Genomic DNA, 16,705 nt, shown 5'->3' on the forward strand with positions numbered 1-16,705 from the left:
TTCCAGACCAAACTGTCAGTGCTGCCTCTTTAATTAACCCATCAACATGCAATGTGAGCAGGTGGGATGTTGAAATTACCTTTTCACACCTGGTTGGAGTAATCTACTGATTCTGCATGCATACCTGTGCTTAGTGGAGTGTCTTATCATAGGATCTCATCCCCTCAATATGCAGATACTAATTTATGAGCGTGCAGACGACACATTATCAATCAATCAAATCAATCCATTTTATTTTTACACATTAGTGAAGTGTCAGTTTTGGCTGGATATTGAATGCTGTTTTGCTCCAGCCAAAGACTGTGATCTCTAAACATTTCCCAAGCATGCACTATAATCAGCCCTAAAAGGTTTAGTGTTCTTGAGAAAAAGCTGTGCGAGAGTCTAAGTAAGTGCTAATGGAAAGGTTAATACTGTGGTGGTTAGCAGGCAACAGCAAAAGCAATTTGTCACTGTGACTGAATTTAAACCAGGCACAGTCAAGTCTGTCCCAAGGGTGCAATAAAACTACAGAATGGGCTGGCTTAATCAACTATTTCTGTCTTTTTATAGTCTTGCTATAGCAAGATCATAAGCATTTGCTCAGTTGTTTATTGTATCTTTTTTTTTTCTTGGATCCAAAACAATTCTAAAGCAAAATCTTAAAGTAGTAAGAAAAGCTCTGAATAAATCACAAAACCGCTGTAAATGTCTTCACTTTTGTTACTATTATTAATAGTGCTCCCCCTTTATAATGCTGTAGTCGGCAGACTGCTATTTGTTTAAGAGTTAAGAGTGCTATTTGTGTTCCGCCTTATAATGAGAATACTAGTGTTAGTTTAATGGAATTATGGGTCAAATGGGAGTCATGACCATACTTCCTTATAAACTGTTCCGCAGTATCAAGGGCCGCCTTATAAAGGGGGAGCACTGTATTATTTGCTATGGTGGTGAACAGATAATTATTTCTAACTCATTCAAATGAATACATCATTATTATTATTTCTACGTTGTCCCTACATTTTACAATTACAGTAGTTACTACAGTAGTTTGTAGTTTTGGAAGCTTAGGTTACTTTAGTGAACAGAATTTAACATAATTGGCAATGGATAGGCAGGAGACTGGAAGACCTGTCTAAATCACCTGCATTCCCACACCTTTTCTTTTATATTGCTGGTGTTTTGAGTGAAGAATCTATTTTTGGCATCTGAATTCATTGTTATAAAAGAGACACAAGGCTTTTCCAGAAGGATATACTGCTCTAAATGCTCACAAAGACACAGCAGTATATTAGGGGTGTATCCTACGCATGTTAAGCCCTGCATACACAAGGAGATATGTTTCCAGACAAAATGTTTCCTTGTGTCTGCTGGATGTTTCCGTGTGTACAACGAAACATGTTGCACAGCTCATTTAAAAGATAATGGCATCCTCACGATGTAGGATCCACTGCCTTGTCCACACGACTCTGTTCCTGTGCTTTCCCCTTCTTTCACAAAGGTTTAGTGCAGTTATAAGTGCAGCACCACTTGGTGCAATAAGGCACCTGCTTTTTTGGAGCGTGCAGCAGGAATGATCGCGTGCTGCTTAAAAAAGGTTTTCTGACAATTTTTGAAGAAACATGTTTCCACGTGTATGCTGGGCTTCATGTTCATGGTACTATAATAAACCCAATAAAAATGGATTTCTATATGATCTATTATATGATGTTTCTGAGACGGCTCAAATAAAATATTAAAATAACCATTCCCATGCATCATACTTCGAAAGGCCAATTCTGAGCTAGCAGGCAGATGAGTATCATATTGCATCCTGAGGCTGATCTAATGATGGTATAAAATATACATCATCACTGCCTCTGCTATTTCCTCACTTAAGATGAAAATAGGCTTAATAAACAAGCAGGCTTTTATTCAATCAAGAAAATGGATAGATGTTACACTGACAACAGCCTACAAGTTTATTTTTGGCTGTTCAGATATACAGGGTAATATTCAATTGATCTTAATAGACTTGAATATAAATACAGCCACAGTTTAAGTTCATAATAAATGGACACAAGGTTATGAAAATAACAAGGTATTTAGATCTGCCTCTGTTTACATAAACTGAATAGACACCATTGTATCCAATACCTAAACATTTCAGTTAATTCAGATGATGTTCCATTTAAAATCTCTAAACTGCTCTATATCTAATATAATGTCTAATTACATTTCTCGAGAGCCTAATACCCCTTTTATGTAGAGATTAATAGTAGTTGGTTAAATGCATTTATGCACTTAACTTTTACCTCAATTTCTTTATTGAAATCCAAAGTGAATTACCAACAAAACCCATTCTGGTTTTGTTTGCTCTTTAAGTAAAGTGGGTAAATCAGCTAATGCAAGTCTGTTTTGCAATATGGAGGAGTACATTTAAATAGAAACAAAAAACACTTGTTTGAATATCAAGTTGAGTATCAGCTGTCCTGTACAATTTTTCCAAAAATGGACACTATCCAGTAAATCTAAATGGAAACAAACCCGATTTAAAATTATCAGCACTGTACCCAAATAGATATACCAATTTACATTCCCTATGCAGGACATAATAAAACGTAAAAAATAAACAGCAGTGCGCAGATAAAACGCAGATGTGAGAGACAACATTTCCCCTTTTCATCCCTATCCAATAATTTTGTTTACATTATGAAGTAGTTTTATGCAATGAAACATGTAAAAATGGTTCCACTGCTCCCTGCATCCTCTTTAAAAAAAAAAAAATATATATATATAGTAGTGTGCACGTCCCTGGTAGCGACTCACTAATATGTATCATAGCATCTTACCTGCTGACTCTCAGCCAAGAATTTGGAAGTAAAATAAATGCTCAAAGATCATGGTTTTAAGACCATGGATGAGGCCCTTACTTTCTTTTCTTGCCGTCTTACTTTAGAAAAGAATTGTCAAACATTGAAAGGCATTGTAGCTCGGTCGATACAGTATTTGTAATTCTAGCACAAAGCTATTGACTCCTGCACAGATCCAATCCCATCAGTAAACACTCACAGGGGGCGGGGCTGGGGGGAGAAGGTGAGCTCAATCGCATGCAGATTCAGTGAGTCAGACCTGAGGGGAGCAGAGAAGCTCTGTGCTTAATGCAAAAAATAATGGCCGATTCCAAATTTAATAAAAAATAAAAGCTTTTCTTTCCTTGAACCCTTTACACAAAAACGATGCACAGGCTTGACTATCGATAGTTGTCAAACGATACGATGCATCGATAAATCAATGCATCGCCTCAGCCTTATAAAATTAGTTGAAAGAAGACTGTTCTGGCCATTTAGCCACAGTCCATTTGTTGCTAGAGGTCTTCAGTCTTAAAGCTTAATGAATTCATGGAAAATCATTTCGAGGGTTTCTGTGACGTCATAAATCACGAGACCAAAGGTCGAGTAATTTATAAACTGTCACAGAACCAATATGGAATTGTTTTCCTGTAACTCACTGAAGAGGCCCATCTATTATTTTTTATAATACATGGATACCCTTGTGATGCTAATATTAAAGACTAGGTTCAGCAGTATGTTATCTGTTTCCCTGAGATACGAATATACCAGCTCTACATCTTTTTTATTTTTTTTTAAAACATATTTTGTTGATCATTAATGAACATTTCTGTACTGTTTGTGTTGTCGAGTGATTGAAAATGAGACATTTTGTGTTTGAATTGAAAGTGATGGTCTCGAGGAGTCGAATGGGTCAAAGTTCAAGTATATTTTCATCTAGAGGAATTATCACTTTTTGCCATCACTACTGTGGTATTATGCCTTTTTTTTTTTTAGAATGGCTCAGGATGCAAATATAGCCTTCCTCCATATTATATATATATATATATATATATATATATATATATATATATATATATATATATATATATATATACATACATACATACACACACACACACACACACACACACAGGTACATACATTGTGTACATTACACACACACTTATTTGTACCTACATCTGCTCATCAGAGAATAATATTTAAATGCAAAAAGAAACAGCTGTTTGTATCATATTCTCTTTTTATGCCCAAACACTGTATATACCAACAGCCACTTTATTTACATAATCGTAAACCACAGGTGGTAGTAATTAAGTTATTAAAATGGCATTATACTTCAATTTAGTCTTGTACCACACCTCTGCTGTAGCAGTGATCCTCATGGAGTGTAATGAAGCTAATGAGGTAGCTTTTTAACTAAGCAACCTGACGGACCCTATATCTGCAGAGGCAGCTTGAAACCAAGCCCAACTTCTCTGCTTCCCAATAGGCTTTTCAAAATTCAATAAATAACATCTGTAGGCGATGTTGGGTGCAGACCTAGCAGAGTGCGTCATAACACAGAGCTGGCTGAACAAAGAAACCATGACGACTGCCAGGTTTCCATGGCAACTGCTGCAAGGCCTGGAGAGTATAATAGCACATCAATCACTGTCCAAAAGAACTTCATTATCAGCAAAAATAATCCTTTAGGCTCTGTTTAGTGTGCAATTGTAGGTCAACTCACCTCAAAGCCCTGCTCTCTTGCAAAAGCAGCAGCCTCCTGGAATAAAACAGAAATTAACAGTTAATTACAGAGCTGTGGAAAGTGAAAGAAAATCAGACAATTTAGGGGCATAGAGATCTCACTTTCTTGAATCACTTCTCTCAAACTGTGGTCCGCTTTGGAGATTAAAGCAGCTCTGTTTTGTTTGCCTCTTAATTAGTATTTCTAAAGCCTGCATTTTACCTGTGTCGATGTAACAGTGCAGTTCATTTCATATGGATTTCACACACTGGCTGCTGATACCCTTTATCTATCCCTACCACTACATATGCCCTTGTAAAATTTCTAGTTGACCATTTTTCCCCCCTTACTAAGTTAATATCTTCCTAAGAGCTTCAGAATTGAATATGTTTTCCCACAGTACAGACAGAACATGGTAGATCATGATTATTGCTTACTATTAGAATGACCAGAATCAGCTGGTTAAAACTACAAAAGCAAGTTTCATGCTCTCTGGTAGGCCACTGTAATTCCATGGCCTCTCTGCAATGGGGTGACATGACAGTAAATGATCCAATAACGCAGGCAGATCTTGCACTCTGATGTGGAGTGTGACCGTTGGGTATGGATGAGAATATAGACCTTTAGGGAAAACAATGAGGTTAGTGGGTCCCACTGGACTACACTCAGCCTCCTGCACAGGTCAGCATTATAGAGCTGAAGATCCATCAATTAATCTACCACACACAGAAAAGCTGTCTGCTGAGCCAAATCGATTAATTTGGCACCAGTCTGCGCTTTGTGACAGGGACCTGCAAAACAAGGCTGGTATGTTCTGTGGAGAGGAGCAGCCATGCACAGTCAATTCTGCACTGCAGTTATTGTTTTTTTGTTATTATTATATATTTTATTTAAAATGTGTGTGATGTATAATTGCATTCCCAATCTGCTTCAAGAGATCTAGTCTTCCACCTCCTCCTGTGTGGAATCCTCAAAACCTCTCAGAAGAGTGAAGCTAAATATGTTAGTAACCTACCAGCACTTGACAATGATAACATTGGGAAAATACGGCATTTTATCTGATATTCTTGTGAAATGTTTTACCAGAGAATTGCTACAAAAATGTCAGTCTTTCCACCAACTGAATAGCCAGGCATGCTGCTCCTTCTACCATTAAAACTAGCACCAATGCACAATGAAGCCTTTGTAATCACTAAACTATTCATGAAAAGCCGCAATCCTACAAAGCACCAAAAACTTGAGATCACTGTGCTTAAATGGTTGATGTTTATTCAAGCTCTGATGTTTCTAAAGCTTAACTGAACCCTGCGTGATACAGTATTTCAGATGGATAACAAACTCTTACTGTAAATGCACACCAATTATTAATTTGCAGAGATTATCCACTTTAATTAATGAGCTGTAATTTACTGAATGAGAATTTGACAGTCCTAGGCTGCTAATTATCAGGGTGTTTTGGTCAGCAAACCAGGGATAATGACTTGAAAGTACATTTAATATAAAACAGGCAAAATGTATGATATCAGGGTCTCAATAAGACATATATATAGAGAGAGAGTTTAAGATCTAAAACCAGTTGGGGAGGTGAGCTTGCAATGTCTTGCCAACAGAAACTAACTGAGCTACAAAACACTTGACTAGAAAAAGAAATCATTACAATGATTGTATTCTAGTCTGTGGGAAATGTGTTTAATTATTCTCTTTTGGTCTTTACACAAGGGACTGAATGGTGACAAACAACGCCATGGGACTCACAGGCTGTCTGATGGTCAAAAGAGATTTGCATTCAACAACTTACAGGCTACATGTTGGCTTGACAACCTAAAAATCAAGGATAGAATGCATTTATTGAAAGCTGAAATAGGTAGAAGGTGAAAAGGGTTAACTCACATATAAAAGCCTAGCATTACCTTAACCAGGAGATGATGCCCTTACTCCAACATCCCACCATCCAGTACCCAGTGGGAGGCTAGAAGCTACCACATTTACAAGCCTGCTAATTGAATACACAACCACACACTTTTGTCTACATGACAAAGTAACACATTAAAGTCTACAAAATAAATCAATAACTTCCTAATTGTGTCTTTACAGTGAAACAATTTTGACAAGACTGTAGTTGTGCCATTATTATTTATGGTTACTGATTTGTTTCAAGTGGGAAATCAAATATTAAAACTGGAGTGCTCGGGTTAATAAAACGTGATAAGCTGAAAAGCATAATTCCCCAGGCAACTCAGCGAATAAGCATTAGCTTGACCGGGTTAGCCCTGACTGATGTTGACGTAGAAATTGAATTGTGTGTTTGACATGGGGGTGCCTGGGAGGTTAGCCTGACAAGGTATTTACAAGAGTCATGTTTTTCTTCCTGGTCATTCCATTAGCTGCTGCTTTGTGGTTCTCATATGAAGCAAAGTGTTTAAGGCTGAAAGAAAAACTACATTTATACTGTAGATCATGATAAATTCCTTTATCACTTCAAAGTAGCTCTAAAGGTTTAACATCTGAATGCCAGGTTTAAGCATTTCAAGATTATATTTCCACAACAACATTTTTGGGTCTACCAGGAACAAACAGCTAATGCACCTGGTATGTTAAGTTAACACTAACACAGGTATGTATTTCTCAGTCTAGCTGGAAGTTGTATAGACAGAGAGGTTTGTACTTTCCCTTGTTAACATTTGGCATGGAAGAGAGTACAGGTTATCTTTGATCTTTTGGGGAAAAAAATCCAGGTATTTAAAATATTTCAACATCAAGCAGCCGGGAACATATTTTAGACTTTAAAATCCTTCAAAACGGTTGATGTTTTCACCTCAGGTGGCCTTAGTTCTGTGTTAGAAAAGGCACATTTGCCTGTCCATTTAGTTCTGCTTTTTATTAGTCTTGATGATAAGCATTAACCTCCTAAAATAATTTCATATTTTATAGACTAATGTTCATTTTAGTAAGTGTGTTTGGTGGTGCATGGGTTGTTGCATGTGTATCAGCCCCACTGTTGGCAGGCTACAAACACCACTCTGCAAACTTGCTTGAACACTGGCCCACAATGTCGCTTACAATAAATAATGAAACTACTGACTGCAAAAAAGGCATCACTAACAAAACTTCTTATTATACAAGCTGCAAAAGCAGGGCATATCTGACCACAAGGGACAATTCTAATTAAATTGGCCAGTCGAGATCAAGTGGGACCCAAAGGCATCAGCTCAGAACAACAGAACAGAAAAGGAACAAGAGATTACAACCCCCCACCCCCGAAAAAAATTAAAATAAATAAGAAAAATGTGCCCAAAGGCACATGTAACAGAGGTCAGAATTTTATTCACAGCAACTGCTGGGCCAATGATCTCCATTCTAGGATATTACCTAATGCACATGATGATTATTGATATTATAATCTGCATTTACAAGCTTCAGTTTTACATCTGACAGCACCAAGCTCCGAGGAGGAGAGATTAAGGAAATAAACAACCTACATAGAGGTGTTAATGCTCCCTAGAGAATGCAGCATTTCCATTCATGCATGACATGCGACAAACAGCAAACCAAAGCAGAGACAAAACACCAGGATTTTCTTTTCAGCCTGAATTTCAATTCTAGCTGTAATCACCAATATTTTTCATTTGATGTAAATCAGTTTAAATCAATATGTTATATTTTGCTGAAATATATGTTGTAAAAATGATAGAAATAAAGATGTGAATGATTTTCTACAGACTCCCATTTCTTTGAGATGCAGATATATCAAAATCATTATTATTATGCATTGGGTGGAAGCGTCCAAAGGTTGAGCTTTTATGATCTTGTCCTGAATTGTAAAACTATAATAGTGCACAGTTACATCTTCATGTGAACACATTGTAAAAATACTGTGCAGACTTAGTGGTGGTGTGGTCTTGTTCTTTCACTATGACTAGCGGCATGTTGTCAAAATGAAAGAACAAGCACACACTTACTCAAAATGATGCATTTCAGATATGACTGTGAAGCACAAGCTTCACTTTAAAAAAAGACTTAATTGCCACAGTGTTTACATGTGCATGTCACAGCTACTCCTCTCATAGTTGTGTATTTAATTGTGTTTTCTCACCCACAATCTTCACTTGAAATGAAATTAATCTCGCAAAATCCGACACAGTGGGAGGTAAATTAGGCCTGACTCATGTCATCTTAAAATATCAAAGTACAACCGTTTAGCAAATTGTGTCGTTTTAAAATGAAAATTGGTGTTGGAAATGTGTTTTTACTGGCTTTCAATTTCTGCCCTTTCTATGGACTCTTTGAACAATCTCAGGACCAGACCTTGGTTTTGCATCAGAAGTTGTAACTTTGTAACATGCAATTGGTCTCAAACAAATTAGTGAACTTGAAAAAAAAGACATTTTGAACTTCCTCCAAGACCAAACTGGGGATTGATCCGTGTTTACTACAAGTGTCTATAAGCTGAGAAACAAGACCAACTCGAGAGGGTTGCCTGGCAACTCAATTGCAGCAGCTATACAGCAAATCAGGGTACCAGGATTCCACGAAAACACTTGTTTCAAAAACTACCAGCTACCCCAGCTTGTTCCATAAATCACTTAATGCCTCATTCACTTAACAGCGGTAAATGACCAGAATTACCGCGTGGAAGGGGGAAGCCTCACCACGCACAAAAATGAACCAGCCGTAGCTCTATTCACTAAGCTAATTATATGCACAAATAAAGAGGCTAAATTATTATTTTGCAAGTTGTCACAACGTGTGGAATTCAGCAGGCAGAATTAAAACACGCGGAATTATGCATGAGGTTTACACACAGTACTATAGTATATAGTGCCTATATATATATCTATATAGATGCTGGAAAGAAAAGGAAAGTACGGTTCTGAGTTTGTCACAATGACAGTGACTCGCATGTTACGTACAGTATGAGGAATTCACCAATAATGAAGCTGGTGTTTGTTTGCCCCCGTTGCCGTAGTAACCAAATGCATGGGATCATGTACAGCTACTGTAGTGCTGCTCCTACTTGATAAAAGTATTAAATTGAACAAGGGAGGTGAAGAGTAATGTAAAATACTGTACGGAAAATAAAATACATATATTTTTCATGGTAGGCAGTCAAATACATGATTTCTGTAAAATTCGTGATATTGTGAATTTTCCAGGGCCCTACATATAAGGCTAGTATGATCAGTGCTGAATCTGTATCTAGTTATTACCGCCTCCTCACACAGCCCTAGTAACGTCTGCTTGGTCCGAAATACTCTCTTCCTGACACTTCTCGCTCTCCTGTGCGGCTCTTCTGCTGGTTCTATGACACCGCCTGGTTTCAATAAGCGGTACACTTAATGCACATGGTTTTCATATCAAGCACCTGCCTCGTGGAATTTGAGGAAACAATTTAAATACATTTCCATAAATTAACATTATTAATTGTACTAATTGTACACGTGGTATCTCTTTACACACGATTCATTCGATTCGAAGGTCGTGTGCCACTGCGTAGTGAATGCAGCAGGTGCACATAGCACGCAGTAAGGGGCTTTCTGCGTGCAAAACACATTACCGCTGTTTAGTGCATGAGGCCCTTAGTCTTTGGACCAATAAAAACAGAAACAACCAAAATGAAAATGACCTGAGCATTCACTGGTAAGGAATATGACAAATAACACTCTGTTAGCAAGGGTTAAAAGATCATTTAGCATGAAAACAAAACTGTCATGTGTTTTTGGTTCCATACTTGCCTGTATTCCAACTAACCATTTTGCAACAAACCTGAATGACAGTAACAGCGCTTGTCAATTTAAACCAATTGAATTTTTTCACAGAACGACACTTTTCACAAGTCTAAGTCCCATCACACAGATCTTAATTCTGGGCACTAAAGTACTGTGCCACTAGCCTGTTTGGTTTTCATTATCAAATAATAATAAAAAAAAGGTGACAGACAAAAATGCACAGTAGTTGAATTTATGTGTACACTGTCGTCAAGAGGGAGACATTTGTTTGACTTCTTTCATGTTAACTCTTTCTTTCTTTGGCACATACAAATTTATGAATGAGTTGATGAAATGCGATGCAGGAGTTGTTTTTCCAAACGCCTATTGATCTGGGGTGTGATAATCCTAGAGGAAAGGTCACAACAGGATTGCAATGTTAAATCATTTATCAATCAATATTTATAGCGGCACATAACTTTTGGTCTGTAGGTGGCGCAGTGGTACTGCAGCAAGACATTTGAGAGAAAACAGGACTCTTTATAAGGTGTAAACATTATTTTTGTTAAAAATATTTTGCATCATTAGCTAAACTTCTCTATTCCTCAATATTGAAAAACAACAATGTACTACTGGTTGACACAAAGGTGATAATCTATGGCAGAAAACCAAGCCTGTGTTATGGCAAATACTGGACCAATTCCCCGCCCCCCCCCCCCCCGTAAACATTTGTTAACATGCTTTTTTCCTTGTACACGTTTTCAAAAGCAGTGCACCCAAAAATACATTCTAAAATCTAAAGTAATCATGACAAAGAGCAGAAACTTTTAAAAGACATATCATGTGAACTAAACCACCAGCTGGTGTGCCATGAAATGGCCCCTTGCCAGTTTTGAATCAGAAAAGGGAAAAAACATAAAATAATCTCTGCCTTGGGCAGCATACAATAAACATGTCACAAATTGTGTGAAAAACTTAAATAACCAGGTGGTTATGTTTAAAGGAAATACTTGGTTTTGCTTTGTATGATGCAAATCAGAAGACCCACAATAACATCCAAATACTAAATCATGCCATTCATGTGGGAACAATGGGTAACTTAAAAAAAAAAAAACGAGGCTTGGATCGCATTCCAGATTGCTTCCTCGATTACCCAATTGTCTTAAACTTTTAAGGCCTACCAGGCCTACCATGAAAATAGTGAAATGAAAAACGTTATGAAATCCTAACTAACAAAGACCTGCAAGTCTCACCTCCCAGCAAGTAGTGGTATTTATGTTGTTCAGGAGGCTGTGTTAATTGAAAACACCATTACTTTATAAATGCCAAGAAAGCACTGTGTACTTCAAAAAATACTCCAGATTACTGTGTCTGTTATGAAAAACATTTTCAATTTCAACACATGTTGCTGCAACTGTTTAAATAACATACCTGTCATTTTTCTTTTCATTGTTAACATCTGACAACTTTTTACACTTATAACTTTAAAAACTCTGTTTCAAAGCTCTTTTCAAAATGGCCGCTCTAGTACACGGGTGATAGTGTAAGGATTATTGCCCACATTGTCAAACAGATAACACAGCAATAACAATCCATGATGTGGTACGGAACAGAAAAGCCAAAGTGGCACGCTGCGTGGAGTGCAGGATGTACCCTATAGCCTGGGGATCGCAGGTTCGAATCCAGGCTATGTCACTGCCGACTGTGGCCGGGGGTTCCTAGGGTGCGGCGCACAATTGGCCGAGCGCCGCCTGGGTAGGGAGAGCTTAGGTCGGCAGGGGAATCCACGGTTCACCGTGCACCAGCGACCCCTGTGGCTATCAGATCTGTGTTCTGTTGACGCGTGTTCCAGCATCCGCTTCCCGAGTCGCCAGGGCGTTGCAGCGGTGAACCGGGATACAAATAACAATTGGGCATTCCAAATTGGGGAAAAAACTGGGGGAAAAAAACATTGGCGACAACTGAATTAAAAACAAAAAAAAAAGGAAAAGCCAGAGCACTTGTTATTTTTATATTTGAATTTGAATTTTTTTTTTTTTGTATAACACTAAACTTTTTGGAACCATGCTATTTACTCTTCAACTTAGCTTTGTCAAATATTTTATGGTTTAATTCTAAGGTTTTCACCAAGATTGCTCAATAAGGCTGCACACAGTCACAGCTGTTACTTTTCGAACGTAGGCTCAATAACAGTCACTGGTGACAGATTCAGAAAATGGGGAATTAAATATTCTCCAGGTACCTTGTGAAGTACATGGTTCTAATACTGCCCCAAATAAATACCACACACATTTCACTGATGGTGAAACAACTTGTATTAAAACACGCAAGTTATTAGATGTTTCAGTTGTATGGAAACCATATACCTTTGAGAGTGGGACACAGCAGAACATAATGTTTGAGATACTGTGTTCATTGATTGCTTGGGGGTGTTAGACCTCATGTGTCCTATTTGGCCATTCATTAATGACCTGCAAGGGTCCTTAAAATTGGATTTCAGAAAAAAAATGCTGATAATAAGGTAAACTACTGTAAAATATATCAAGACAGTAGGACAATATAAAAAACTGAACACAAGATTCAAGTGGAAGACACAGGTTTAACTGTTAGGGATGTGCTTTTGGTACATTTTTATGAACGTTTAAATGCTATGCAGGTGTCAGGTTTAAACCACACACACACACACACACACACACACACACACTTTATATTACATTCTGATGTGTACTGACAGCCCTGGTTAGTACTTTCTAAGCAAAGAAACACTAAATAAGCAAATGTTTTAACATTGCAAAGACTTAACTACAAAGTAAAAAAAAAAAAAACCCAAAAAAACGCAACAACTAACAAAATACACGTACACACCAAAATATATATTTAAATTAGGGCTGTCACTCGATTCAAATTTTTGATAGGTTAATTTATGGGCATTAGTTGATTAACCGGTAGATTTACAAAAACAAACAAACAAACAAAACAAAAAAAACCCCCAGTAGATTAATCCGTGCAGCTTTTAAATAAAAGGTAACGATCTTATAGCGGCTGTCCTGCATAGTAATACTAAAAAAAAAAAATAGAATCTAAAAGATAAATAAATAAATAAATAAATAAATAAATAAATAAGCCCAATGGGTATTTGGTCTTTTTAAAAGCATTTGCATTATTATTTTTATCTTAGTAAATGTCTCTCTTTGTACTGCACTATTGAGATGTACCTGTGCTGGCCCTGTGGGCACAAAGCGAATAAACTAAACCTTTTTTTTTTTTTTTTTTTACACATTATATTATACTCAAAGAACAAAACCAATAATAATAATAATAATAATAATAATAATAATAATAATAATAATAATAATAATAAAATAACACATCTTACATATGTTACAGAATCTATCAAATGCACAGATTCCAATACATTGTTGTATTAACTCTACTGTTCAGGGATCGGTGCCACAAATGGGAAATCCATATATTTTTTTTTAAATATCCCCTTCTGTTGACAAATTACATAGATATCAAGGACAAAACAAATGATTTGCGAAAAATGTACTGGTAAATTAAAGCCTATACTGAATTTACTTACACTTATGCATTCTCTGAATTAATACTGAAAAAAAACCCTTCCTTTTAAAATCGTGTTATACGTATTCACAGGGATGTAAGGGCTAAATAAATGTCAGTGGTCACCTAGAGCATTCTGTTTCATTACTGCCATCAGTAACTCCATCCACAGTCATTTCCGAATGTTTTCATTTCAAATGTTTTTGCGGTATGGCAAATTTTGTTGGTATAATTATTTAAATACTATGGTTCTCTCGTCCGGTTCCTCAAAATACTTCCAAAAGTGGCTTTGCCTCATTCTTTTGTTTAGAGATGCCATTTTATTAAAAACATATAACAAAGGTCAGAAAAAACACTTATCATTAACTTTCTTACCCCTGTGGACTGGATACCATACCACACCCACTACAGCATGAATAGCATGCACTAATGAAGTGCCAGATCGACCGAGAATAAAACCCGCCCCAATGGCAATCTTTCTGTTGCACCAATTACAAAAACTACTTGGAGGCAATTGCAAATAATAAATATCCGCCCTTACTGTGGCACCACATACTTGGTACTGAAACTGTAATCTCCACAGCAAATATCGTTCTTCAGCTAAAGTTTGTGATCCAACGCCATGCTGCGATACACCACTGTCCTTTTGCCTCTAGGATGGGTTTTTGGTTACAAGAAAGGAAATACAATTAAAAGTGAATGCTGTGCAATAGATTTATCACATCACTTGAATAAACTTGACAAGTATGAATTAAGATTAAGCACAAGACATCAAATGTACACATTGCAGAGGCCATAACAATCTGGGCAGATGCATGACTTTCTCATCCTGTGTTGCCTCAAAGTGAAAGAGACTGATTTTATGAAAGCCATTAACAGTATTGATGTTAATCTACATTTATAGAAACTACATTTAAGAATTCTGATTTACCGATTTACAGTAAAAGGTCCACAGCGCACACAAGTATTAGTGGAACTACCTAACTCCTCAGGAGATGGCATAATTGGACTTTGCAATTTTTGGTACTTTTACACCACCCTTAATATCTTTAATATTTGAGAAACAGTATACTGGGACAACTGCAAGGAAAATCCAATTTTGATCTTCTGCGAGCACCGGGGAATAAATAACCAGCCTCAGGTATGCTGTAATTCTGAGAGTAACCCATGCAATGAGGGGGTCGTTACTCAAACCACCAACAGCAGAACAAGCACTTCCAGCCACCCATGGTGATAAAAAACCAAAGCCCCCGTCATATAGATGACAGTTTCTGGCAGTCCCTATAAAATAAATAACCTCACTGACAAACAAAATGAAATGTGATGCATTTAATTTTTTTCTCCCAAACTATGGAAAAAACAACCTTCACTTCCTATTTTTTTTAAATGTGAACTGTTTATCAATTAATTATTGCTGCTGTGGAATCAACTGCTTATATTCCTTGGAAGGAAATTTGTGCTGAATTGTCAACCATTGTTTAAATCTGCCATTTTTAATGATTTACTTGATATAAACTTAGACTCTGCTGAACAAAATTGCCACACTACATAGTGTCTGAAAAAAGGACAGGTCTTCAAGCTCAGCATGCAAACCTCATTTTAAAAAGTCAGCATTGTTTTGATAACAGAGACAAGGTTAGGATCGGAGTTGGGAGATGTATATGTATTGTAAAGGCCTATCAAAGCAGTTTAATTTATTACATTTACTGACAGGAAAAAATAAACGACAGACGAGTTAATGTAGCTCTGTAGAGCTTTGGTACATGTTTACTAAAAGTAAAGATTTGACCTTCTCCGAGTTGGTCAAAATGCAAATTTTAATGGACAGGCAAGAATTCCTTTGATATTACTTTATAAAGATAACTGGCTGCTATTTTAAAGTGGTACCAGAAAGCCTAAAACTGTTACATCCGTCCTAAATCTAAGACTACTATAAAGTTACTTTTTATCTAAATTCAATCTACCAATGAAGACATTTAAGTTTTAATCAGCTCCTTATGGCACGGGTAAACATGTGGTTGGTCCATTCAGACAACTGCTCAGTTTGCAAAATCATACAACCCCTTGATCAGCAAGTATTTTACAATTAACTTTGTCACCCAATCACAGCATTTACACTATTATTATTATTATTATTATTATTATTATTATTATTATTATTATTATTATTTATTTCTTAGCAGACGCCCTTATCCAGGGCGACTTACAATTGTTACAAGATATCACATGGAGAGACAAAAATATTTAATCAAGTACAGATAGCTGTTTCTATAAGGTCTCTGATGCTGCTTCCCCATTTGCTAAACGGTTAGCCTATTGGATTTTCAATTATAATGGAGCTATACCATTATAATATCTGAGCTTTAAGTCCACATAAATAACCTCCTCCTCAGTGGTCGATCTATTCAATAAATTGTTCTTCAGTGAGAAATGAGGCATGCTGCAGCATGGGGGAGGTTTATAATGCCAATGATGGGTTGTAAAGAAGGTGCTGTGGGAAGGCTACAGAAATGGCTTGCAGGCAATTTCAGTCATATACAGTACAGTGAAGCTGCTCCGAAAAATCACACTGTGGATCTTTTTATGATAATCAAAGCGCTTAAATCATTTACCAACCTTGCAGCTGTCCCAGATAAAAAGCGCAGTTATTTTAAATAATCTGAAATCACTACTTATGCAACATCAGTTAGGGTGATTCATTCTATCCCAATTAATCGTACCTACATTGTCTCAGCTACTGCAATACAAATTCATGAGTAATAACCAAATAATTATCATTGTACAGTTTATCTTGTGTTGTACAAATGACAAGCAAATTGTGTGTAATTTCTTTGGCTAATCCAAAGCCATCTGGTTTTAGCAAATATGATTCTACACACTTGCTTAATTAACTGTGGCTA

At 36.8% G+C, this 16,705-nt stretch overlaps 1 protein-coding gene across 2 annotated transcripts in view; it reads right to left on the reverse strand.

Annotated features, from left to right (window-relative positions):
- LOC117418223 (adenosine kinase-like) overlaps window positions 1–16,705 on the reverse strand; it is a 116,597-nt gene that overhangs the window by 16,769 nt on the left and 83,123 nt on the right. For both annotated transcript variants that reach the window (XM_034031002.3, XM_034031004.3), the window contains one exon: window positions 4,540–4,575. In XM_034031002.3, the coding sequence (XP_033886893.1) occupies window positions 4,540–4,575 (36 nt within the window). The remainder of the gene's footprint in view (window positions 1–4,539; window positions 4,576–16,705) is intronic.

The sequence above is a fragment of the Acipenser ruthenus genome, chromosome 13 (assembly GCF_902713425.1).
Source record: "Acipenser ruthenus chromosome 13, fAciRut3.2 maternal haplotype, whole genome shotgun sequence".
Taxonomy (NCBI): Eukaryota; Metazoa; Chordata; class Actinopteri; order Acipenseriformes; family Acipenseridae; genus Acipenser; species Acipenser ruthenus.